General features: G+C 40.6%; 1 protein-coding gene across 1 annotated transcript in view; it reads left to right on the top strand.

The window, feature by feature from the left end:
• The first annotated feature begins 1,710 nt into the window (after positions 1–1,710).
• The window catches only part of cpne1 (copine I), a 58,076-nt gene continuing 32,853 nt past the window's right edge, over positions 1,711–26,933 (top strand). Inside the window, exons 1-7 of the mRNA XM_080534019.1 lie at positions 1,711–1,803; positions 2,308–2,439; positions 11,854–12,033; positions 12,298–12,372; positions 12,571–12,642; positions 20,158–20,241; positions 20,404–20,493. Of these exons, the coding sequence (XP_080390145.1) occupies positions 2,308–2,439; positions 11,854–12,033; positions 12,298–12,372; positions 12,571–12,642; positions 20,158–20,241; positions 20,404–20,493 (633 nt within the window). The 5' untranslated portion in view covers positions 1,711–1,803. The remainder of the gene's footprint in view (positions 1,804–2,307; positions 2,440–11,853; positions 12,034–12,297; positions 12,373–12,570; positions 12,643–20,157; positions 20,242–20,403; positions 20,494–26,933) is intronic.

Genomic DNA, 26,933 nt, shown 5'->3' with positions numbered 1-26,933 from the left:
TGATAACAGTTGACAAAGTTTTCCTGAATCTAACAGGATGAGCACAGCCTTGTGCAGTGAGTGATGGTTTCAATCGCAAAATCAATAGATTTATAATGTCACAAAGTGAATGATTATCTTTCCCAGGCCTTCTGAAGTTGCAATGAGATGTAAGCACGGAGTGTATTTTTGTTATATTGCCTCACTTGTGCTTTTCACAAATAGGCCTTGGTAGGAGATATGTGAAGCAAGCTCAAAGAGAGGACAAGTACGTTCAACGTAATGTGCCACGGGGTTGCTGTTTATGGGAAAGTAGTGAAATGTCAGTTTCTTATGGACAGGAGTGGATAACCATACTGCCATTATGTGGGAATGGCATAAGTGTGAATGTTAACGATGCTATTTTGCTACAGCACAGGCAGATGTATTGCGCCTACTGCTGTGGATATGGACTAACCGGCAGTAGCAGCGAACACTGTGTCAGGAAAAGGCGACACCAGCAGAGAATTACTCTCAAAATGCGTTCAATAAAAACCTAGCCTCAGAATTGGGACATACATAAAAACGCATTTTGACTTTATTTCTACTGCCAGGTAGAAACAACACATACAACCAGTGTAGTATGCCTGCTGTTTTTACACCGCAGCTTTTTGCGGATACATGAGTTACGAGTTGTCATAGTCCAAATGTTTGGCTGTTAATACACCATAGCCTAATATGAAGGTGGCCTATATTAAGGCAGATTCAGCTGCCCAATGACACATAATATAAATGTTCAATTTGCTTGATGTAAACTCTATTTTAAGATTGTACATGGATGATTATCATCAAATCAATCGCGTGGTTTGATACAGAACGTTCATTGAGTTTTGGTACGTCGAGCCAAATGGTCACGATGTGGGTCTTTAAACCCTCTTATTTGAGGTATGTAGTGAGTGGGCACCTTTTATTCTGAATTGTTATGACAGTAGAATTGGAATAATCTTGCTGAGAAATGCAATCGAGCAAATGTATAAGACTTGTACTTTGTATGAGATCAATGATTGGTTCTAATGTTTCCTACGATGGGAATATTGCAGCTGTGTCTTCCCCAGTGTTTTTGTTTTGTTTTTTTATTCGGATCCTGCCATGACATCAGCTAGTCTTCCTGGGGACCGACACAAAAATCACATTTGAACAATTATCAACATTATATACATACATACATCACATTGCTTACAAATATCCATAATTTAAAAAAGAAATACAACAATCAGCAAACAAGATCAATCATCTACTGTTCGTTCGTAGAGTTATTTATATTAAGTGCTCTTTTATTGTTTTCTTAAAAGTGCCTCTAGAATTTGTTTTAATAACATGCTTAGGTAAACAGTTCCTCTGTAAATTACAGTAGATTTGAGAAGATTTGTCCTAGGTCTAGGTTGTACGAGAGATCCTGAACTGGCTTGTCTGGTCAGATAGTTATTTTCACTTCTGATGTGCCTGTGGCATGTGCTCCTGCAGTCGATACATTTGAAATAACCAGTAGTTTAGGAAGTTGCATCAGGATGATCAACCGTTCTTTTGCCAGAGAGCTTGGTGAAGAACTTCCTGCATTGCTGCCAGAGCGTGATTGACGTTCATTCTTGTCCAATAGGAACGCTTTTCTGCTGACTGTTCATCCAATGGGTGATCTGTGATGCTTGCTTGACCGTTTGCTGCCACACCTATCTGAGTCCACAGTGTAGTCGACAAGCCATTTGGCTGCAGTACTTTTCAGTGACTTTCTGAGCTCAGTCGACATCTGAATAGAGCACTCGGTATTGCGGTAGCGTGTGACATAAGGTAAATTATTTCGATTATAGTTTTTTCCAATGGCTTTTACGAATGATATATCTTGGTAAAATGGTAGGCTGCAGTAATCCGCTGTTTGATTCACAGCAGACTGATCCGGTTGTTTCCCTAAGCCTTTTGGCCTCCAGCAGGGTTGGGTCTTGGTATTTTAGACTTAGTTTAAAAACAACATAGGCTACGGAGTTGATAGAATGTGATCAACATTTATCTATTTCAGATTATATAATGTGCAATGTGATAGGCTAGAAACATGCTTTTGTGACCCAGTGGTGTCAACGGTAACAACTCTATGACATAACTTTTTATGAGCCATTTTTATGCGTTTTACAGTTGGGATGTTGGCCAGTCAAGCTATTGGGAAATCAAGGATTTGGCTCATTAATTTCGAGAGACACTCATTCCACATATTGTGTAATATACATGAAGAAGAAGAAAAAACGTCTAAAGTAAAAAAATAAAATAAAATTAAAATGTCTTAACCCCCCTGTTTTTCAGATGGCAGTTCAGTGCGTGTCAAAGGTAGAACTCTCCATCTCGTGTAAGAGCCTCCTGGACAAAGATATTGGCTCCAAGTCTGACCCGCTGTGTGTGCTCCTGCAGAGCATCGGAGATGACAAGTGGACAGAGGTAGGGACAAGGGCGGGGAAGCGTCATCCCATCTCTTCAGGCTACACCGCCCCTCCTGAGACATTACTATCCCCCTGTACCGTTTCCCCAGTGTCATAAAAGAAACAAATTATTCATGAAAGATTAGAGAGAAAAGTAGCCTAGATTACTTTTTCCTGCTATGGATGGTGGGTAGATGATTCACTTACTTAGTCAAATGTATTTGTCGCTTTGGATCAAATGCCCAAAATGTAGGCTAAATGTAAAATGGGAAGCTAAACTGTATGGAGGACCAAGTCTGCCAAAATTAACAATAAATATATAGACACATAAATGAATGTATGAACAAATAAATCAATGAATACACACAGTATAACGCAATACATTTCTATATGTATTTATTCTTTTCCACATTCATTCTTTCTTTTTCCACATTCATTCTTTCTTTTCCACATTCATTCTTTCTTTTCCACATTGTTTTCCACATTCATTCTTTCTTTTCCACATTCATGCTTTCATTCTTTCCCCGATTATCAGTAATGTATGCAAATATAGGGGCGTGTCTTGCATGTTGTCCTCGCCCCACGCATTTTCATTGGTTGATACTGCGCGTGGTGGTAAAAGCGACAAAGTTGACATTTTTTCATTGTTAACATACTGTGTTCAAAACGGTGAAGAACACGTTCAAAACAAAATGATTTGGTGCATTTTTGCAGTAATCATATTCCTATCATATATGACAGAAAGCTCACAATAAACAGTTTTTTTGCACAGTGTTTGAGTGACTGTTATTTTGCACTCTATTGATACTCCAGCACCTATTGACAGTTCCAGCACCTCAGCAAAGTCTGATAAGGGATGAGCGGTGGTATTTTCACTATTTGCAGTAATCATATTGACATGTCTAGAAAATATTAGCAGAATATATACAATGAAATGAAATAGACTAGATGCATAGTGTGGTGCCAAGAAGGAGAATATAAGTGATAGTGGCTTAATAAGTAATCAGTTTGTTCTTTTAAAGACATGTATATAAGTTCTGGGCCCTGGACAGTCTGGACGGATTGTATGGCAGCTGCTGGACTGAAAAAATCAGGTGTAGTGCTGAGGCACAAACATGTACATTTCAAGCCTGCAAACTGTGACACTTTAAATAACGTGAAAAAATACTATTGTGCAATATGACAACCCTAGTTGACTATCTGTGCAGTATAGTACAGTGGATTGTGTACATAGCCTTTATTTATGTAAACCAGCTCCTTACCTTCTTGTGATTTTTTCTTTTTCTAAAAGTTTTTTTTTCTTTTCCTTTCCTAACACCAGGGGGAGCCACCCCTCCTAAATTTCGTTGTTTGGTACCTGTACTGTAGCAATGACAATAAAGTCCATTCATTCATTCATATTTTATTCTGTATTGTTATAGTGATAGTGGCTTAATAAGTGATGCAATCAGTTTGGCCTTTTAAAGACATCTATTTTTTTATTTTATTTTATTAAGTATAAAACAGTATTATGAATGAATGAATGGTCTTTATTGTCATTACAGTTTTTCCCAATTGCTAAAACACAAAAGCCAATTCTCTAAACCAAATGACCAGTTCTCTAAACACATTTAATAAAACTAGCTCCCATTTGCCAAAACCATAAACACATTTCACATGAAGACACAATTCACAAAACACAATCCTCCTTTTCTCATAAATCTAAACACATTTTGTCTTGCTAAAACACAAGTTGCAAAAAACTCAAAATGTCAAATTCTCAAATTAAAGCTCATGTGATGCAAAATGCTTGCCACAGTCAGCAACATTTTAACACAATGAACACACCTGGCTTCATTCATTAAACATAACGACTCAAAATTTAAGACACTTGTTGCAAATGATTGTGGTGTGTGTGTGTGTGGTATAGTTCCATAAATAAATAAAAAAACATCACACCCTGAACATTGTTTTCAGTGAGTATTGTTGTGTGTAATGGATCCTCTGTAGTGTTTGCATTGAGTTGTGATACAGTACAGTATTGTACATGTTACGGTACATGTGGGAATACTGTAACATTTTTCAAACCTTTATTTACGTAAAACTCGATAGGACAACAGTGCAACAACTTCGCGGCTGAACTTTAGTAACATTTCGGACATCATATGCCATTTAAAGGGGGGAAATAGATATCTAAAAATGCATGACTATCATGCAAAATCAGCCTTACTGTAATGTAAAATATGTAATGTTAGATATAACGTTAGACAGGGAGCGCAGATTTATTTTTATGCATGACTATCATACATGTGGGAAAACTAGGGTTAGGGTTAGGTGCTAGGGTTACAGTAAGGTTAGGGTTAGGATTAGGGGTAGGGTTTGAGTTTGAGTTTTGAAGAGGGAAGGTGTGGTTTTGCTTATGTAGCTTTAGAAAAGTGTGTTGTGTTTAGAGTTTTGGGAAAATGGAGGAAAGTTTTGTGAAATGTGTTTTAGCAATTGAGAAAAACTGTAATACAGTACAGGTACCATACAACGAAATTTAGGAGGGGGGGCTCCCCTGGTGCTTGGAAAAAGACTAAAAACACGAGGGCCAAGGGTAAAATAAAAAAGGGAAAAGAGCTGGTTTACATAAATAAAGGCTATGTACACTATCTACTATACTACTATACTATACAATAAAACACTGTGCTGTACTCTATGCTATGCTATAAATATCCTAACTTTTCCTATATCTGAACCTTATGTACACAAGGGTTGTCATATTGCACATAGTATTGTTGCACATTAATTTAAAGTATTAATGCATTTTAACATTGAGACATATATTTTGTATTGACTATAAAATAGTATTAATGCATTTAAACATTGAGACAAGAAGCTGTCTTCTGTACCCGCTCTCCCAATATCTCAAACTGTGACCCCCCTCCCCAAGAAAAAGTTTCAGGCACAGGATTTTTTCCCACTTTAAGCCCTGCGAATGTATGCAGCAACTTCAAAAAGTACATTTGAGGTACACACACTGTCACATTCTGTGCTTCATGTGTTGTGTAGACAGGCATACCCATGCACACACAATTGTAGCCAGTGTTATTTCAGAATTATTTGAGATTTTTCAGACATAATACTGTATTTCGACAGTGACAGTGAAAATAGTGTACATTCCGTCCGTGTTTTGTGATTCAGCATTTGCAGACATTTTTAAGAGATGTATTTCATAGCTATTGGCAAAAACAATCTTAGTTTGGTTCTTTCATTTCTATTCTTGTTCATCACCTGTATTTTCTTTACAGCTTTGATTATACAGTTTTTCTCAATTGCTAAAACACATTTCACAAAACTTCCCTCCATTTTCCCAAAACTCTAAACACAACACACTTTTCTAAAGCTACATAAGCAAAACCACACCTTCTCTCTTCAAAACTCAAACTTTCACACCAAAACAGCTGCTCAAAGCCTGCAAAAATGTAAACACTATATGCATCATTACAGACTACAACAAAACAACTGAAAACACAATGTTCAGTGTGTGAGAAATGAGAATGTTCTTTTTTTTTCTCACAACTGCCAAAGCACATTTTTAGAAACCTTACAGTATCTGTTCTCAGAATATATCACTGTAGAGTATTGGGCATTCATAGATGTGTGTGTTTCATATGAACAATATGTAAATCTACAGAAAATACAGTATGTATGTTACGGTACATGTGGGAATACGGTACATGTGGGAAAACTAGTGTTAGGTGCTAGGGTGACTTGGTACATGCTGGCATGTCTAACCCTGACCTTAACCCTAACCCTAACCTTACCCCTAATCCTAACCCTAACCTTAACCCTAGCACCCTAGCACCTAACCCTAAAGGTCTTTGCACACCAATGCGTTTGTTTACGCATGCATATTTTTAAATCCGTCATCCGAAAAAAACGTTACGCACAGAGACCTTGCACACCGGTCCGTTGCGGAGTCCGTTGCGTTTTTTTACGTTGCGAACTTTCGCAATATGCACTCTACATTCTAAATGCACAGAGGAGGAAGCACATGCATGCAAAACGATGTATTAAACCAAATGCAGAGAACTTAATGACTTTTTTCCCCTTCTTTGAGTGTGACCCTACCTCTCCTCTAAATATAACTAATTTTGAGTTATACACACCAGTGGTAGGTGCAAATGATACCATTTTTTCTCAACTTGTTATACCTGAAGAGGCTGAGCTGGTCTGCTCTGTCTCCATCCCTACACTGGAGCTCTCCCTCTCTGTCTGTGTGTCCTCATCCTCTGTTTCATCCTCCTCATCAAATTGAACATTACTGTCTGATCTGTTGAAAGTAGGCGTTATCTGCGTTATGAAACCATACTGTGTGGCTAATAAGTTGCACTCTGCTGTAAGCATCATCATCATTGTTGTTGTGCATTTCTGGATAGGCTAACTTTACCTTCTCTTTGTTGTGGAGTGTGGACGATTTTAGGAAGGACATTGCCTCCATGTATTTCCATTTTTTATTGACGCTTGCTCCCTGACCGCTTCTACATTTGTCATCCCTCTTCTTGCGGATGTATGTGTCCCGCAAGTTGCGCCACATTTTCTTCACTTCCCCTGCTTTATACAGTAAAACAAGACAGCTTATTGCTAAATGGCATTCATACCTAACTAGCTAGCTACCCAGAACACAATCACTAGTCTACGAATGAATGAATGAATGAATGAATGAATCTTTTATTTCGAACATGATTTAAAAATAAAAAAATAAAAAATAAAAACTAATAATGACCACTACACTAGTCTAATCTTTCGTAATCAATACATACCATTCCCGATTCCAGTCTGCTCTCCAATACTCTGCCATATTCTGTCTTTATACTCTGAATCTTTGTAATCACGACTCTGTTTTTCATAAAGAGCTTTGTGCTCTGACACAAGTAGGATTAGCTTCTCGGAGGCCATCACTTTCTCTTATCTAGTCTCACTTTACTTTACCTCAGTGGTGTCTCTCACTGTTTACCTCAGTGTACATTCGTACGGTGGCCAGAGTTGGCCAGAGTAAAAAAACAAAACAAAAAAACTACTCTCAAAACGCTTTTGATGGACGCGAAAAACGCAGAAAATCGAACCGGTTTCGTTTTTTTGGGGGGGACGGACCAATATTACGGATTGGTGTGCAAGCGTGGTTGACACAACATGAGTTCTAATTATTTTTTTTAACGGACGTAAAAAATGCACGTAAAAAACGCATTGGTGTGCAAGGGCCTTAGTTTTCCCACATGTACTGTATTCCCACATGTACCGTAACATGTACACTACTGTACTGTATCACAACTCAATGCAAACACTACAGAGGATCCATTACACACAACAATACTCACTGAAAACAATGTTCAGGGTGTGATGTTTTTAAAATTTATTTATGGAACTATACCACACACACACACACACACACACACCACAATCATTTGCAACAAGTGTCTTAAATGTTGAGTCGTTATGTTTAATGAATGAAGCTAGGTGTGTTCATTGTGTTCAAATTTTGCTGACTGTGGCAAGCATTTTGCATCACATGAGCTTTAATCTGAGAATTTGAGCAGAGTTTTTTGCAACTTGTGTTTTAGCAAGACAAAATGTGTTTAGACTTATGAGAAAAGGAGGATTGTGTTTTGTGAATTGTGTCTTCATGTGAAATGTGTTTATGGTTTTGGCAAATGGGAGCTAGTTTTATTAAATGTGTTTAGAGAACTGGTCATTTGGTTTAGAGAATTGGCTTTTGTGTTTTAGCAATTGGGAAAAACTGTAATTAGATCAATGTGAAAGTCAATTGAGAATATAAGTTCAAAATAAATGTAATAAGGACGCTTAGTAACTAGCTAGATAAACATTACCACTAACTCTAAACTAGCTTGCTAGCTAAAGTTACCTGAGGTAACTTACCTCTAAATATGGATCTGACCGGGGCTAAGTTAATTTATTTGAGGGGGTAAACACACACTTTATTTGTTTTTTTGCTTTGAACAAATTACTTACCAACAAGGCATCTGCCTATGGTCCTAGCGGTCACCAGCAACTAGACTCACTCACTGAACATGTAACTACAAAGTTGTGTGAAACCTGGACATAAACAAAACCTTCCAAAAGGGTTTAGGCAAGGCAAGTTTATTTGTATAGCACATTTCATACGACAAGGGCAATTCAAAGTGCATTATATGCACACATTATATAAAGACAATAGCCTACAGTAAGAGGAGTAAGTAAGATTTGTATGTATTGTATGTGTTATTATCCATATTCTAAAGGCTTGCTTAGATTAGTTTTAGATTAGTTTTTACTGATTAGATTTCTATTCTGGAAAAGTCTGTATATTTTACAGATTACAATACAAATTATATAATGTATAATTTGTATATTTAAACATAAAAATTCAGAAAACAATAAATGTACCCCATCCATGGGTTTGACCTTTCATCTGCCTCGGCCTCAGTGTCCTGCATTCAGGTCCACAAAAAAAAGATGAAAGGTCAAACCCATGGATGGGTACATTTATTGTTTTCAGAATTTTTAAGTTTAAATATACAAATTATACATTATCTACTTAAAATAGGCATTTTCCCCAGACTTTTCTAGGGATGTATAGGAATAAAAAAATCACATCTAGAATTTGCCCACCCAGATGGTAATGAAATGTTCAGGTACTCTTGGCTGAGTGCTTTACTACGTCACGTGCAGTATCAACCAATGAAAATGCGTAGAGTGCGTCCAAGATACGCCCCTATATTTGCATGCACATCTGACAATGACAAAGACAAACTATTCTATGTGAATAGATAGGTGAAAACAACATTGTCTTTCGCTTTATCAGTAATGTATGCAAACATAGGGGCGTATCTTGCATGTTGTCCACGCCCCTGCGCATTTTCATTGGTTGATACTGCGCGAGACGTGATGAAGCCCTCAGCCGAGAGCAGACACTCTAATTTCCAAAAAAGGGTTAGGGCATATGAATCATAGTGGAGGTATGATATATCGCATATACATACAGTGTTTCCTCCAGGATTTTTCACATTCGTGGCGGGGTGGTCGTCTTTCGCGCGCGCAGCGCGTGCACGCGAAAACAAATATAATTTCTTAAATAGCGGTTAAGTCATTAAAGCCGAGCAGGTGATTTTATATAGAAGGTGATCAAATACCAATATTGTTATGTACGACAGTATGTCATTGCAGCACTTTGTTGCACTTTACGACGTCACGTTCTGTTAGAGCTTTACGACTGTGTGTGTGTGTTGTCAGAATGAATACCTGTGTGGATCTACATTTATTAGCATAACACAAACATAATAAATTAGATAGAACAACCCTGTTCATTAATGTTCATTAATGCTTGAGTTCATGTTCGCACTGTTACTGTGTTGTGCGCCAATGCACCCCTGTGATGCTGTGTGTGTTATTGAGACCGTTGGGAGAGAGAGCTCGGGTGAACTAAGAAAGTTGTGTATGAGATAGTTTACAATTAAACGCACAGATTACATGAGAGAAGCTATCTGTCATTATTTCAACCACTGTCCAAGTGGGGACGTTGCAATACTTTCGTTTTAGAACGAAACGTTAGTAGCAGCGTTTTTAGCAGTCACCATTCTTGAGCAAAACATGATACAAACAAACATTCAAATACTCGTGTCGTCTTGATTCTTTTTTCGATTTCAATGTATGACGCATCATTTGAAAGCTTACCATCTGTAGTTTCAGACTATGTAAACAAACGAAAAATTACGTAAGCAAATGGTTATTATTTATCTGGTATAGATACCACTTCTGCGCCGAATGTACTGCCACCGGCACAAATCCGCACCCGACATTGTAATTACCGTAATTTCTAAACGGTTTGTGCTATCGAAAAAATTCCAACTGTCCCTGAAAGGTGAGATGTTGCACTTCAACCAACATATAGGGTATTACGGTAAAATGTGACGTGAGGACATTCTCAGAGTCAGTTTATTCACAGTGATTGGCGGAGCGTTCAGGGACACATGCTTTTTTTCAGTTCTCCGGTCATAATAACTCGCTGCCTTTCTGCGCAGCCTGAATCAAAGTGGACTGTCTGAATCATTTGGTGGCGGAGCAAATTCATTCGTGGCGGCCCGCCACCAATAAATGCATATAGAGGAAACACTGATATATAGGTATGATATATCGCATATACATACGTATATTCTTTGGTGGAAAGGCATTTTTTAAAGCCATTTTTAGTCACCACAAGTCTGTTCGAGACCAGCAGGAAAACACAACTAGATCTTATATAATTCTAACTGGATCGTACTTCGTTTCCAGTCATAGTCAGCTAGATTGCTTACTTAGCTAGCTTACTTTTACTTATCAAATGTACATTTTGTGATATAAACGCAGTGGAGACACTCTCAGCTGTCTTGCATCGCGCATAGCCCAGAGCGTATATGTCTAATTGAGTCAACTGGTATTGTGGTTATCACCAAGTTCTCCCATACAGTGCTGATGGACTAGTATAGACCATTGCCGACATGTGTGAAAGGGGACAACACGGGAATAGCTTGGGATGTCGACATAGTTTGGGATTCCATGGAAATGATAGGGAGAAAGAGGCTGTGTGAGAACGGGACTATGGACTCTCTACCCGTCTGTGGTAATAACAGCGTCGCTGCTTTCATATGTCACGCGTGGTATCAACCAATGAAAATGCGTAGGGGCGTGGACAACATGCAAGATACGCCCCCAGATATTTGCATACATTACTGATAAAGTGGAAAATAAAGAATAAATGTGGAAAAGAAAGAATGAATGTGGAAAAGAAAGAATGAAAGAATGAATGTGGAAAAGAAAGAATGAATGTGGAAAACAATGTGGAAAAGAAAGAATGAATGTGGAAAAGAAAGAATAAATGTGGAAAAGAATAAATACATATAGAAATGTATTGCGTTATACTGTGTGTATTCATTGATTTATTTGTTCATACATTCATTTATGTGTCTTCATATTTATTGTTAATTTTGGCAGACTTGGTCCTCCATAAAACTGGTTGGCATTTGAAGTTGACAAAAGTTGTGTCTTAATCAGTGCTAAATGACTTTATAAAGTTATACACATTTCTGAAGCACGTTGTTAGAATGAATGTAGCTACGGTACTATGTTTTAGAATCAGAGTTATAATACAAACAAAACACTAGTTTTATTTGCCATGCAGTCAATCAAACACAGAGTCAGCAACTCTCCAGCAACCCTCCAGCTCACATCCGGCTACCTCCTGGGGTGGGGATCAAACCAGCAACCTACTGATTGCTGGCTGCCTTCTCTAACCTCTAGGCTACCTGCCACCCCACAAGGCTCTGCTAAGTGACCATAACTTAACTAGACTCACTGACCAACAAAAACGTCTAGATTGCTCGACAGCAACATGCACTGAACCAGGCAGGTGACAAGGTTCATGTTTGTGTTGTTCCAGTTGGGTCGGACTGAGAGAGTGAAGAACTGCCAGGACCCGGAGTTCTCTACCAAGCTGCAGCTGGACTACCAGTTTGAGAAGGTGCAGAAGCTGAAGTTGGCGCTCTACGACATCGATAACAAGTCCGTGGATCTCAACGATGATGACTTCCTGGGAGGGTTTGAGTGCACCCTGGGGCAGGTGAGGATAACGGTGTTACGAATAGGATGGACTCCATATGATATTTCAATATCCACATTAGCGTACCATTTGCATGCCACACATCTCTCAAAGTGCTCTGCCGTTGTGGTTACTGGAACACAGCCTCTGTGACAATTGGCTGATTGGCGATCGGCATGTTGTGGTATGAATGGGATCTTTCAATGACGCACCTACAGTACCCAACCACAATATTATTGTTTTAGTCTCTGGTGTGCCTTCAGCTAATAGCCGTTGGTGTTTCAGGTTGTGTCTAGTAAGAAGATGACTCGACCCCTGGAGCTGAAGAAGGGCAAACCTGCAGGAAAAGGCACCATTACTGTATGTAGAAAAATAAATGCCTGGGTGGATGTTGTCAGTTAGGCAAATATTCTGTTAATAATGTACATAAACCCAAACCCAGAGCAAGCAGTGAGGCTTGAGATCATTGTGTGCCAATCAGTAATCCAACCAGGTGTCTGTGTGTGTGTGTGTGTGTGTGTGTGTGTGTGTGTGTGTGTGTGTGTGTGTGTTTTGCAGGTCACCGCTGAGGAGATAAAGGATAACAGGGCCATAGTGTTGGAGATGGAAGCTAAAGGCCTGGATAAGAAGGTGAAGTAGAGAAGCACTGTTCAGACATACATGCCATGTAGCTACGCTCTCCACTGGATACAGCAGAGGTGTATGTGGTTATGGAGGGGAGGGGTGATATAGCAGAGGTGTATGTGGTTATGGAGGGGTGATATAGCAGAGGTGTATGTGGTTATGGAGGGGAGGGGTGATATAGCAGAGGTGTATGTGATTATGGAGGGGTGATATAGCAGAGGTGTATGTGGTTATGGAGGGGTGATATAGCAGAGGTGTATGTGTTTATGGAGGAGTGATATAGCAGAGGTGTATATGTTTATGGAGTGGTGATATAGCAGAGGTGTATGTTTATGGAGGGGTGATATAGCCGAGGTGTATGTGTTTATGGAGGGGTGATATAGCAGAGGTGTATGTGTTTATGGAGGGGTGTTATAGCAGAGGCAGGGCTTAAAGTACTCCGGCACAGTGCCGGATTTCCGGCGCGGGGGAATTTAAAAATAAATAAATAAATATATATATATATATCACACGCTATTGGTTTACATCGTAATTTAAAGAGTCATCTTCAGCAAAGAGACAGTTCCGCCTACCAATGGTATCACATTGCTCAAGCCAACCAACGACTTCTAGCCAATCGGAGGCAGAGTAGTGGGGCGGGCCTTAAGAAGTTTGAATGAGTGTAATGTTAGCTTGTAGAGACGTTCGCTTTTAGCAGCCCGCTATCTCGCTAACTTTAGTCTATTAAAATGGAAGCCAAGTTTCTCAAAACTGGCGAAGACACAGCTATATTAGAACGAGGAGTAAGAAATAAATGGCGCTGGGCATGGATAGAGGAGAGTAGTGGCGGAAAGCCTTATGGGACGTGGTGCCTCAAACTGAGGGAGCCGGGTGCTTGTTTCTGTACGCCGTGCTCGAAGAGACTCCTCTACGGCAGCAGTGGGAAGACGATTATTGCTCGACATGCCTCAGATCCTGGTCACCAAGCGTCGGTTCAAGCGCTCGCTCACACAACAACCTTGCCGGGAGCGACGGCTACAGGTACCACTTCATCTTCAATGACCGACCGTGTTTGCGAGCAAAAGATCTGAGTGTGTGCGTTTATAGCCGAACATGATCTGTCTTTCACAGTGGCTCAGCCACTCGTCGATTTGTGCAAGACGCTATCACAAGATAAAAATGCACTGACAAAGCTGTCCGTTTCCAACCAGCACGCCAGCTATTTAAACACACATGGCCTTGCCCCGGAATTTAAAAAACGGCTATGTGAAAAGCAAAAAAAAGCAAAATTTTCAATGAATAACGACGAAGCTACAAATCTTAACATGGACAAAATCCTCAATGTCCTTGTTCGTTTTTTTGATGATGATCTGGCCAAGGTAACAACACAACACCTAGCCAGCAGGAAAGTAAACATCGGCAACTCCTCAGCCCTCATGCAGGAGCTCAAAGATATCCTGGAGTCCAATGGTCTTGACTGGTCACTAGTCATCAGTATTCTGCTTGACAACTGTGCAGTGATGAGAGGAAAGAAGACTGGACTGGAGACACAAGCAAGGAAGGAGAACCCTAACCTGCTCGACATATGTGGAGATACAGTCAGGAGTTTATGCGATTGTATGCAGAAATATATAACTAGGATCTACTAACGACATCTACTGCTTCACATTAAGAGCAGTATTCGACAGGTATTTGCAGCGTAATACCTAGCAACCAAGTTGTTCAGTTGTCAAACATGAGTTGGTAAGTTCTGTCATGTTTCATGGTGAACAATGCCGCCAAGGCCATGATGAGCCCATTTACCTCTGAGGTGGAAGGATTCTGCAATGACATCTATTATGATATAGAAAAGTCCTCAAAACAGAAGGAGATCTTTGCAGAGTTCCGGTCTCTTCTTCATCAACCAGTCAAGAGCTTAATCAGGCCCATCGGCAACCGCTTTCTACAGATCCTGGAGGTGTGTATAATGAGGGGTGAAAGCAACAAAAATGTAGGCTATTCATAAAAAAGATTTTTATATTAATTAATGTGTATTACTTCCACCCCTCATAGGTGTGCAACAGGTTACATGAACTTATGGATGTACTAGTGTTGCACTACTACCATGTGTTGGATCCAAATGAAGAGCATAAATACAGGTAATGCAAATTATGTTAGTGTTAAATGAACAGTTCACTGTAAATGATTTGTACTGTATTGCTTGTGTTAATCTGTAGTTAATGGTGTAGAGACTAGATTTCGGCCACGTAGTGGTGAAGATAATCATTTGCTAAAAATGTAATATAAAATTCATGAATTAGTTAAATTAGTATGTAACATGAGCATCAACATGAGCATTGCATTTTCCTTACCGGAGAATACGTTTTCAGTTTCGGCCTATTTTCCTGGTTTTTAACTGTAGCCTATCCAAGGCCATTGACATTGACAATTTATTTGAGTTAACAGGTTGAGTTTTAATCTGTAATCCACAATGAAACAAAATCTGTGTGTGTGTGTGTGTGTGTGTGTGTGTGTGTGTGTGTGTGTGTGTGTGTGTGTGTGTGTGCGTGTGTGCGTGTGTGTGTACTGCAGATGGCTTCTTAACCAAGTGTTTGAAAGGCATGCACTAACATTTGAGGAAAGGGCCAGAGTAGATGTTCTTCAGCAAGAACAAGAGGCAGCATCCCGAATGAGAACAGCAGAGAATCAGAACCGGAAGGCACGGATCTCTGTTCTCTTCTTGGAGTTTGATAGGTTGACAGCCTTGATTGACATGTTCAGAGGTATATTACAAGTAGGCTAACTCGAGTGGCAATAGCTGTACATGAGCGCACAACCCTGACTGATGTTTTATTCCTCTCAATCCAACAAGAACAGAGTAATAATGACTGCTAGTGTAGCATATTATATGTGTCAAACCTTTTGATTGGTAGTGAATATATTTAAATGTTCTGTCATGTAATTGCTTTTTAATTCTTCTTCTTATTATTATTATTATTATTATTGTTGTCTGTATGCACCAACAACCATAGCAAATTCCTTGTATGTGAAAACCTACTTGGCGAATAAAGTCATTCTGATTCTGATTCTGATATTTTGTACTTTGTTTGCAGGTGTCCTTCCAACCTTTCAGGGATTTCTGAAAAAAAACTGCAGCATGAGAAACCCCTGGTGCACTTGCTGCATGTGGAGATGGTGGCCCTGGTCAGAGAACTGCTGTCCAATTTCATGATGCCCTCCGCCATCCCACTGAGTGCAAAGAGGCTAGTCAAAGTTGATGTCCAGAGTCGAGACTTGCAACTGTCTGACAAAAGGCTGTTTGTCGGCACACATTGCTACTCTGCACTGAACAAGGCTCGTGTCGAGGGGAAGATATGGGTTAACAATCTCTACAGCTCTCTCAGAGAAGGTTATATGAAGGCAGCAGATTTCCTCATTGACTGCCAAAGACATTGGCGTCTTATAGAATAGTAACGTTGACTGCCAGTCTTATAGATTTTTTTTTTGTTCTACACCTAGCGAGTGAATTTCAGACTTGGGTGTAATGTATTTCGGTCCCAGATGGGGGCAGTAGTTCGATAAAAGCCTGGAGAAGGAAGTGGCTTGCTGTGGGTTGTAGTAATGGCGAAACGGATCAGGGTATGTGCCAAACGCGGCGCGGAGCATTGCGGAGCATCGCGGCCATCGCGCGACTCTTCAAACAGTTCAGAGTCGGATGATACAGAAAAAGTGCAGAAAAAAAAAAAAAAAAAAAGTTCTGCAGAAAAAGCTCGTTTTCTCTGTTTATTGGTCAAAATCAGGTGTTTTTGCTGAAACCACCCTATGTTCTACGGCCGATTTCTAAACACTCAAAGAGGCTAGAAACAAACTTTCTTTTTCTGATGAAAGAAGAGAGTCTAAAGTTTTGGTAGATATGTTCAATGTTTATGTAGTCCGAAAAGTCAATATTTGGTGGGTCTTCAAAGTTCAGCGAAAATGCCCCAAAAGTCTGGCAGTGTGGAGCTCTCCGCTCTGAACATGGCTGGCAGTCAAAGAGTTAAAAAGCTTCCTCTCGACAACCACATCATCACTGCACTCTCGGCTTTGACTCCTTCTTTGATTCAAGATGAATCTGTCTGTGGGGCTTTCATCACATTAGGCAAGGCCTTGCCTAATGTAGTTGAACCAGAGATTGGTCAACTAGATGAAGAGGTACGGGCATACCAAATAGATGTGGACCTGGTAGCTCGTGGCCAGAGTTACACCCAAAGCCTTCACTGCCTCCACTGGACCTCCCAAAGCCTCCACTGGACCTCCCAAAGCCTCCACTGCCTCCACTGGACCTCCCAAAGCCTTCACTGCCTCCACTGGACCTCCCAAAGCCTTCACTGGACCACCCAAAGCACTCAAATCCTCCACTGCACCACCTAAAGCTTTCTTTGGACCACCCAAAGCACTAAAATCCTCCACTGCACCACCTAAAGCCTTCACTGGACCAGCCAAAGCACTCAAACCCTCCACTGCACCACCCACTGCCTCCACTGCACCACTCAAAGCGTCCTCTGTCTCCCCTGGAACACTTAATGCCTTGAAAAGGAGTGTCTTGGAGAAATTGCAGGGCTTTGTTTATGACCCAAAAAGAAGGAGAATATAAGTGATAGTGGCTTAATAAGTAACCAGTTTGTTATTTTAAAGACATGTATATATTGTATTCTGTATTGTTATAGTGATAGTGGCTTAATAAGTAATCTGTTTGTTCTCTTAAAGACATGTATATATTTTATTCTGTATTGTTATAGTGATAGTGGCTTAATAAGTAATCAGTTTGTTCTTTTAAAGACATGTATATATGTTATTCTGTATTGTTATAGTGATAGTGGCTTAATAAGTGATGCAATCAGTTTGGCCTTAAGTGATTTAATCAGTTTGTTCTTTTAAAGACATCTAAATATATTATTTTATTTTGTATTGAGTATAAAACAGTATTAATGCATTTTAACATTGAGACATATATGTTGTATTGACTATAAAATAGTATTAATGCATTTAAACATTGAGACAAGAAGCTGTCTTCTGTACCCGCTCTCCCAATATCTCAAACTGTGACCCCCCTCCCCAAGAAAAAGTTTCAGGCACAGGATTTTTTCCCACTTTAAGCCCTGCAGAGGTGTATGTGGTTATGAAGGGGTGATATAGCAGAGGTGTATGTGGTTATCAAGGGTAGGGATGTGGTGGGGATGGGAAGCCTTATGGCGCTTTTCCACTATCGGCCCGGCTCGGCTCGGGTCGGCTCGCTTCGGCACGCTTTTGAACAGTTCTGGTTTTCCACTATACACAAGAGACCAGGAACGAGTAGGAGGAGTAGGCGATAGTAGGCGGAGTTACGCGTCATAAAAGCGCGCCATGGTGGTGACGTATATTTTCACGAGACACAACACAGCCACAACAATAGCAACATGGAGGAACTTGATGCTATCGTATACTTTTTCCTCGGCATGTGGTATATTATTAACCGTGGTTTTTTGGAGAGAAAGAGAAAGAGAGAGAGGAAGCTATGTACACATAATAAAGTCATGTTTTTTGAACCCTTAAAACCACTGCCTTCACTTGTCTGCTTTATGAACTGTAGTATCATTGTGTGCCGTGTTATTCACGGACAAACACGGTGCCCGGAGGCACCCTTTGCGGGTTAATAACTGTGATTTACCGTGGGTTAGGATAACAATTCTAACGTGTCCGGATAGGGGAGAGGACAGGGAATCCAAAACCATTTGAATTGTGTCGATACGACACTCTTATCACGGTCGACACAGCGCGGAGCGAATTCCCTGTTAAAACTTTTCTCTCCCCCCGCTGTCAACGGGAGTTTCAACCAGCTGGCGCGGTGCTGCGAGCAGCAGCGGGTGAACTCCCGGTTCATTGAGTTTACGGTTAAAAGCATATCTTCTCGGGGACGGCAACCGGACACTTCCATAAATAACAACAAATATGTAATATGTAAATATGTATAATACCACGTTCATTGATAAAATGACGCCAGGGATGGAAAGGGGTGATGGCAGTTTTAGAAGGGGGATGATGAAGCTCTGGACTATGGAACGGCACAGCACAGCACAACGGGGGGAAATGCGATAAGAATTATGTCAAAATGCAGCACCATCATGCACAGATCAGCCTTAAAACATGTAACGTTATATATATATTGTTATACAGGGAGCGATGTATTTCTACGGAAAGGCTGATAGATTGTAGAATCTTCTTGTCGGTAAAACGATGGAATCAATCTATTGAGGATTGTGATCTTGAATGCGTTGTGTCATCTCAGGATAGATTAGGTAGGTGCACAGCATACACGATTTGACAAGGAAATAGGATGTTCAACACGGGTCGGAATCTCTGTACTTGATTTATTAAGACAGTCAGCGAATGGTCCATCAGCACAGTATCTCAGCATCGGCATTCAATGACCATTCCACGACATTCAACGACATCATTATGACATACAGACAGGCTGATAGATACGAGTGCAGCGCTGTCTTGCTGGTAGTCAAATATATTTATTTATACAGGATATGGATGTTACGTGCCTGTTAGCCTACTTGCCGCTTTCAGTTCTAGTAGATTTGTAGTTTAGATCTCGCAACCAGGGATTGGGAAGCGATGTATTTCTACGAAAAGGCTGACTGACTGCCTCATACAATCTCCGCGTTTATAGAGTGCTCCGGTGTCTTGCTTGTAGTCAAATATATTTATTTATATATACAGCATATGGATGTTACGTGCCTGTTACCTGCCGATTTCAGTTCTACTAGTTTAGATCTCGCAACCAGGGAAACGCCGACATGTGTTAAAGGGAGCAAGACGCGAATCTACCGGCATTTGACTCATGAGTGAACGGCTAAAATGCCTGGACGGCACAGCTTGGGATTCCATTGAAGTTACAGGGAACTATGTGTGAAAGAGACTTAAATGTTGAAATAACATTAATACAATGTTCATTGATAAAATGACATAAGGGATGGAAAGGGGAGATGGCAGTTTTAGAAGGGGGATGATGAAGCTCTGGACTGAGGAACAGCATAGGCACAGCACATCGCCATAATAGCGATTTTTTTGGTTATGCTTGTTGTAAATAAAAGTTCTATGATGCATTGAAATGACATTAAACTAAGATAATACGATGGTTATCATATTTTTTCAAATCTTAATTAATACGTTATTACAGAAACTGTAAGTGACATTTTCCTAGAGCGAAATCTGTTGTGGTATTTAAAAATGGCGGTTAGTGATGAAATCTATGAACATGGGATGACGATTTCCATTGACCAATCAACGGTGTGCAGCGTCACACGTCACACGCAGCCTGGCAAAAAGGTTCCGGGTCTCAAAAAGGTTCCTGCCCTCGAAGGGTAGCTAAAGAAGCGTGCCGTACCGCGCCGTGCTGATCCAGGCCGACAAATGGAAAAGCGCCAAAGAAGCAGGCCAGCCTAGGCTGACCCGGGTCAGCCCTCTAGTGGAAAAGCGCCATTACTTTCCCATCTCTGCAGCCTAGTCCTCCTGACTCCTTGCGTCCCTCTCCTCCAGGACCTGTTTGGGAAGTCTGATCCGTTCCTGGAGTTCTTCAAGCAAGGAGACGACGGCCACTGGCAGCTGACCCACAGAACAGAGGTATGCACAACAACTGAATAACATTTGACATTGACTTTTTACTATTTCTTTTTTACTGTTTGTTTTTTACTGTTTGTTTTTTACTGTTCTTTCTCTTTTCTTGCTCACTTTCTTTCCATCCTTTTCTCTTTTTTTTTCTTTTCTTTTCTTTTTTTCTTTTAGGTTGTCAAGAACAATCTCAATCCGTCCTGGAAGAAGTTCACTGTTCCTCTTCAGACGTTCTGCAACTGTGACATGAGCAAACCCATCAAGGTAGAAATCAGCGGTTTCTTAAACTTCCCGTCAATTTGGGTGACTTGTGTGAATCGTGGAGATGGTGACGGTGGTGACACGAATCTCCTTAACTATTCCTATAGTATGAATGAATGAATGAATGAATGAATGAATGGTCTTTATTGTCATTGCTATAGTACAGGTACCAAACAATGAAATTTGGGAGGGGAGGCTCCCCTGGTGCTAGGAAAAAAAAGAAAAAAGAAAAGAAAAAGAAGGGAAAGGAGCTGGTTTACATAAATAAAGGCTATGTACACTATCCACTATACTATACTGTACAGATAAAACACTGTGCTGTACTCTATACCTATTCTAACATTTCCTATTTCTCTGCAACCTTATGTACCCTAGGGTTGTCATATTGCACATAGTGTTATTGCACATTCATTTAAAGTGTCGCAGTTTGCAGGCTTGAAATGTACACATTTGTGCCTCAGCACTACACCTGATTTTTCAATCCAGCAGCTGCCATCAATCCGTCCAGACTGTCCAGGGCCCAGAACCTAGGTCTTTGCTGTGTTCAGGGCCTGGATGGCCCTCGGGTAGAAGCTAAGCTTCAGTCTGTTTGTCCTTGCGGCCATGGTCCTGTACCGCCTGTTCGAGGGCAGCCGGGCAAAGTGTTCGTACCCAGGGTGGGATGGGTCTCTGGAGATCTTGGAGGCCTTCCTGAGGCAGCGTGTGTTGTACAGCTCTTCCAGAGAGGGGAGGTGGGCGCCGGTGATCTTCTGGGCTGTTCTCACGACTCTCTGTAGCGCATAGTATAGTGCAGCGGTTCCCAACCTATGGGCCGCGGCCCACTGGTGGTCCGCGAGAGTACTGCAAGTGGGCCGCCAAATCATGGGCAGAAAAATGGTTTTATTGACGTTTTTTGTTACAAAAACGTTTTAATTTTAAAAAGATAAAAAATCTTGGATTGAACAGCCTTGATCATATTGTGTGTGGTGTGCGCCGATATTTCCATCCGAAAAGAAGAAGTCAGCTCGCTTCTTGATTGGCTACATTCCATCCCGGACTCGCGAACAGGGTTGCCAGATGGGATCGACATTTTCCACCCTAACCACAGTCTAAAACCGCTAATTCCACCCAAAAAACCCGAGCCCATCTGGCAACCCTAGTCGGGAGTCGGGAGTTGCCCACACACATAAGGATGTTTGGTCTTTGATCTTGGTATTTGATCACCTGCTATATAAAACATCGCCGCTCGGCTTTAATGGTTTAACCGCTATTTATTTTTAATTTTTTTGCCACGCTCCCTCTAGTTTTTGGTCAAATTACGTCGCTTCCCGCGCTGCTGAGTGGGCCACGTATACTGGACATATCTGTAAAGTGGGCCGTGAGTCCTAAAAGGTTGGGAACCGCTGGTATAGTGTATTCCTACAGTCCGAATGAATTGGTCAGGACTTGCTGTGAACCAGAAACGTCACTCTGTTGCGTGCAGTTTGATTGGACTGTCAATACTAGCTCTGTAGTATTTTTTGCTGACGTTATTGTATTCCGTGTCAGAGCAGCTTCAACACCGAGTAGGCTAGCTAGCTTAGCTACGTTAGCTTAAATGGACCTCAAGGGTGACGCGGTCTGGTGAAATGTGCAACCAGAAGGCAGTCATTTTTCAGTTTTTTACATGTGCTTAAACTACAGATTGTAAGCTTTCAAATGATGTCATACATTGAAATCGGAGATACATTTAGCACGACAGGCGTATTTGAATGTTGTTGAACAGCTATGCGTTCGTAGCTGTGGCTGTGTTCAGAGTCACTTTTCTCCCATTCAGTGTTTGAGGTGTACTAAACTGTATTTTAATAACATCACAACATGCTGAGAGAACATGTTTTTTTAGAACATGCTAAAAACACATAACTACACATCAGGGTTTCCGTTAGAAAAAATTGGTGCCGGTCAACGTGTCCGGGAAGATTTCAATTTACCGGACAAACGTGAGATATTCCGGTCATCATATTAAAATATAATATAGCTGTTTGTCGCGGTGATTACTGTTGTGTAGCTTATATATGCCATTTAATGTCTATTTCTCATCCGATACGATTAGATATATAATAAATATAATAATATAGGCTTTCATGATTCGCATGCGCGCTATGCCATATATGTCCAGCACTGAACGCGCGCCACACTGGGAACTGAACGGACTGCATCGATCAATGAACGGACTTCACATTACGTTAACTGAAGTCTGTTAAATTGTTTGGGATTAATGTGAGTTTTCTATTTTCTCTTTCCAGTTTTACCCTTTTTTTATCAATAAAACAACGTCATTTCTATAACCAGGTCTCGCTGGTTGGGAAGGCATTTAGTTTAGCTGCCTGTCAAATCATACTTAATCGGACTCGGGAGTATGACAATGAGGAGAACATAACTGTTTATTGAGAAACAATTGATAGGCAGGCTGGGATACGTATAAAGAAATCCCACAATGCAGGGCTCGACATTAAGGCTTGTCCGCTTGTCCGGGACAAGTACATTTTATGTTTGGACAAGTGGACTTCCTCCTGCAGTTGTCCGATGGACAAGTCAAAACAAAAACACAGATCAATATGTATTAATATCTGCAAAACATTAATTCCTCCTTCCGATCTGAATAGTAAAAAAAAATAGCAAGCAAAGCGATGCCGCGCCTCATTCTGGCTATTTCAGTCTCTCGTAGTTCGTTATCATCATAGTTCGTAAATTCGCTCAGAGCGCCAGAGCGCACACTGCGTTCAACGTCATAAAGAGACCAAGTAATTTGATTGGACAAAAGGCATTCCATGAGTGCTGATCAGATTCCAGAGCGAGTTTACGAACGCAGCCATAGTGTTGTGGGTCTCCTGTCACTAGTGCCTTTCACGTGAACATGCGCATATTCGCTTCTTCTCAATGCCGCTTATTTTCATGTAGTTCGATGCGATCGTATATTTTAGGTTTGAAGTTTTAAGACCAGCACATCGCAATACGAACTTCAGAATGACACTAATGATAGATTTCTCAATTTGAATATAGGATACTATCCAAAGGCTAGCAAATAAGATTGCTTCCATTGGGGAGGGACTGTAGTTACAAACATTTTTTGTAAATATTCCTAGATATTCATCCCTTTTGTGGCCAATCTTAATCTAAAAGGGTTAGGGTTAGGGTAATCACTGATTACCCCTATGTTTTTAAATAATTACAAAATATTGTTTAATGAATACATTTGAAAATTAAGGATACATCATTATCAAATCAATAGTAGTCAAATGTGTTATTTGCATACACATACTGGCCACTTCATTAGGCACACCTTGGGGTTGGACCCCCTCTTTTGCCTTCAGAACTGCCTTAATTCTTCGTGGCATAGATTCAACAAGGTGCTGGAAACATTCCTCAGAGATTTTGGTCCATATTGACACTATAATATCACGCAACAGCCCGTCTGGCACCAACAACCATGCCAGGTTCAAAGTCAATTAAATCACCTTTATTGGCTGGTTTGAACTTCAGCAGATCGTCTTGACCATGTCTACATGCCTAAATGCATTGAGTTGCTGCCACATGATTGGCTGATTAGGTATTTGCGTTAACAAGCAGTTGAAAAGGTGTACCTAATGAAGTGGCCGGTGAGAGTATAATATATTATTATTCATTATTGCTTTTTCAAAATCTTTGGATTTGGACAAGTAACTTGAGCTCTAGGACAAGTAAAAGATAATTTCACTTGTCCGAAGGACAAGTACCTGAAAAAGCTTAATGTCAAGCCCTGCCACAATGTATTCTGCCCCATCCGAGCCCAGGCCAATGACGCGGGACAGTTCCACACCTCTCTCGCGGAGCACCTCCACCACTTTGTCAAATATACACTGTGCGGTCCCGGAGTGCACATCATAATTGCCCAGAAAACATGTCTCAACTCTTCCTTTTATTTCCAACTTTACGTATATAATCAGCTTCTTGTCCACGGTGATATTTACTGTCTCATCAATGATAATTCCAATGAAGTCACTCCCCTTTAGCTTTTCATCCAGCTGATTCATCACAACGTCTTCCAGTGCCCTTTCCATGTCATCAACGGAGTCGCTGTGGCGGTAAATGCCCTCACTCAATCCAGAATCTGGAGCCTTAACTGCTTTTAGTAGCTCAGTCAGTCCCACATACTGATGACATGCGATGCCATTTTTCGCCATATGAACTTGTAGCTGAGATTGCAGCTTATTGTTAGCTGTTTCGTTAGCCTGCTCACAGTGGCCTTTCATGGCGATTTGCTGTTGCCTCAAACTGACCGCCGATATGTCGTCACTGCACCGACTGTGATCAGTGAGAGCCGATATTCTCATATGTATTGCTCCTCTCGTGAATCCGTTATTCCTCCCCGATTTTTTGCACGGTGAGCAGAAAAATGTTCCTTCCCCATCTAAACGCAGCCAGGGGAAATTTTCTTTCCATTCAACTCGGAACCCTTGACACTTTTTGGCTGGAGGAGCCACTACGGTGTCAGCCTTCTCCATTTCTTTAGAGTCAGACTTCTCCTCAGACTCATTGTAGCTTGGTTTCATGAAGTAATTATTATGCTTACTTTGTTTTGCCATGTTTACCTCTCGCTTGCTATGGTGCACTTTGAGCATCAACGTTTGCAGGTTAAAAGCGCTATACAAATAAAAGTTATTATTATTATTATGGTGGACCGCTACGCAGGGTTGCCAGATGGGCCGGGTTATCGCCGAATGGGCTACTGGGTTTAGCGGTAATAGACTGGTTAGGCTGTAAATTGTCAATCCCGTCTGGCAACCCTGCCGCTAGGCAGGCTATTACCGCTGTTTCGCATAGGCTAGCCTACACATTAGGAGTCATCATCATGCCGGCGTCAAATCATATAATAATAATAATAATAAATATATATAGCATATTTTTAAATATGTGTCACAATTTGATGTAAACAGACACCGCTCGGAAATGAGAAAGACGTGAAATTCGTCTTGAAAGTTTTTCTGACCTAAAACTCAGATTTTCGTTTTTTAGCTAACATTCAACTCGAAGATGTGAAGTACCCACTCGTTATTTTTCCGAACAGTTTTACGTTCATTAAATAAGTATAATCTAGCAACAAAATAGGCTTGTTTGTCATGCTTGTAGCTCAAAATAACACGAGCATCACACTTGGGTGTGATTGGCTGTTGAGCTCTCGGGGGAGGGACAAAGGAAGCCGTGTTTGTTTTGAGAATGTGTTCTGTTTAGAATGAACACGGTTTAGCTCATCAATTGTTCAGTAATGACTGAAGGCACAAAGAAAGTCCCCAAGAAATGAAACTTTACTAGGACAACATACGGATTTCACGGGATCAACATACCACACATGTAAGTAGCCTACAGTCCTTTGTTTGTTTGTGTTGGGCTAGCCGCGTTAGCGTTAGCATTAGCTAGTACGTTCTGTGTCGTCGTATTGCCTTTTAAAGACTTTCTAAAACAATCGCATAGTAGCACATTATGCTGTTCTTATAAGTTGTGTTGTTGCTACTGTGTACAGTTAGTTAACTGTTTGTCTTTTGTTACTTGGGTTGGGCTAGCCGTGTTAGCTTACTAGCATTAGCTAGTAAGTTGTGTGGTATTGAGTAAGACTTTATAAAACAATCGCATAGCACATTATGCTGTTGTGTTGTGTTGTGTTGTTGATACCGTGTACAGCTAGCTAACTGTGTTTATTTTTGTCTGTTTCAGCTTTGATATAAGGAACCTGGCGTGGTTATGGCTGAAAATCACTGATGTCAAGATCTGGCCAGACAGAAGTATCTCTGGCCCTGAACACAGCAAAGACCTAGGTTCTAGGCCCTGGACAATCTAGACAAATTGATGGCAGCTACTAGATTGAAATCAAGTGTAATACTGAAACACAACTGTGTACATTTCAAACCTGCAAACTGCGACACTTTAAATGAATGTGCAATAACACTATGTGCAATATGACAACCCTAGGGTACATAAGGTTCAGAGAATAGGAAATGTTAGGATATGTATAGCATAGCATAGAGTACAGCACAGTGTTTTATTTGTATAGTATAGTATAGTGGATAGTGTACATAGCCTTTATTTATGTAAACCAGCTCTTTTCCCTTCTTGTTTTTAGTTATTTTTTTCCTAGCACCAGGGGAGCCCCCCCTCCCAAATTTCATTGTTTGGTACCTGTACTATATCAATGACAATAAAGACCATTCATTCATGCATTCATTCATTCATTCATTATTTACTTGTGATTATTGTGATGGTATTGTTGTGATTATGTACCTTGCTGCAAAGCTAATGTTGAAGAACCACAGCCAAAGAGTTGTATTATTGTGTACTGTAAAATAAATTCTGATTCTGATTCAAGACTTTTTTGTTTCATTAAAAGAATAATAGTTACAACAACCATAAAGCCTCCATAATGATAAGCTGGCTAATTAGCTTAGGTAATA

This window comes from Nansenia antarctica, assembly GCF_963989245.1.
Source record: "Nansenia antarctica genome assembly, chromosome: 6".
Classification (NCBI taxonomy): Eukaryota; Metazoa; Chordata; class Actinopteri; order Argentiniformes; family Microstomatidae; genus Nansenia; species Nansenia antarctica.
Note: the sequence above shows the minus strand (reverse complement) of the source record. Positions and strands in the feature narration are given on the sequence as shown.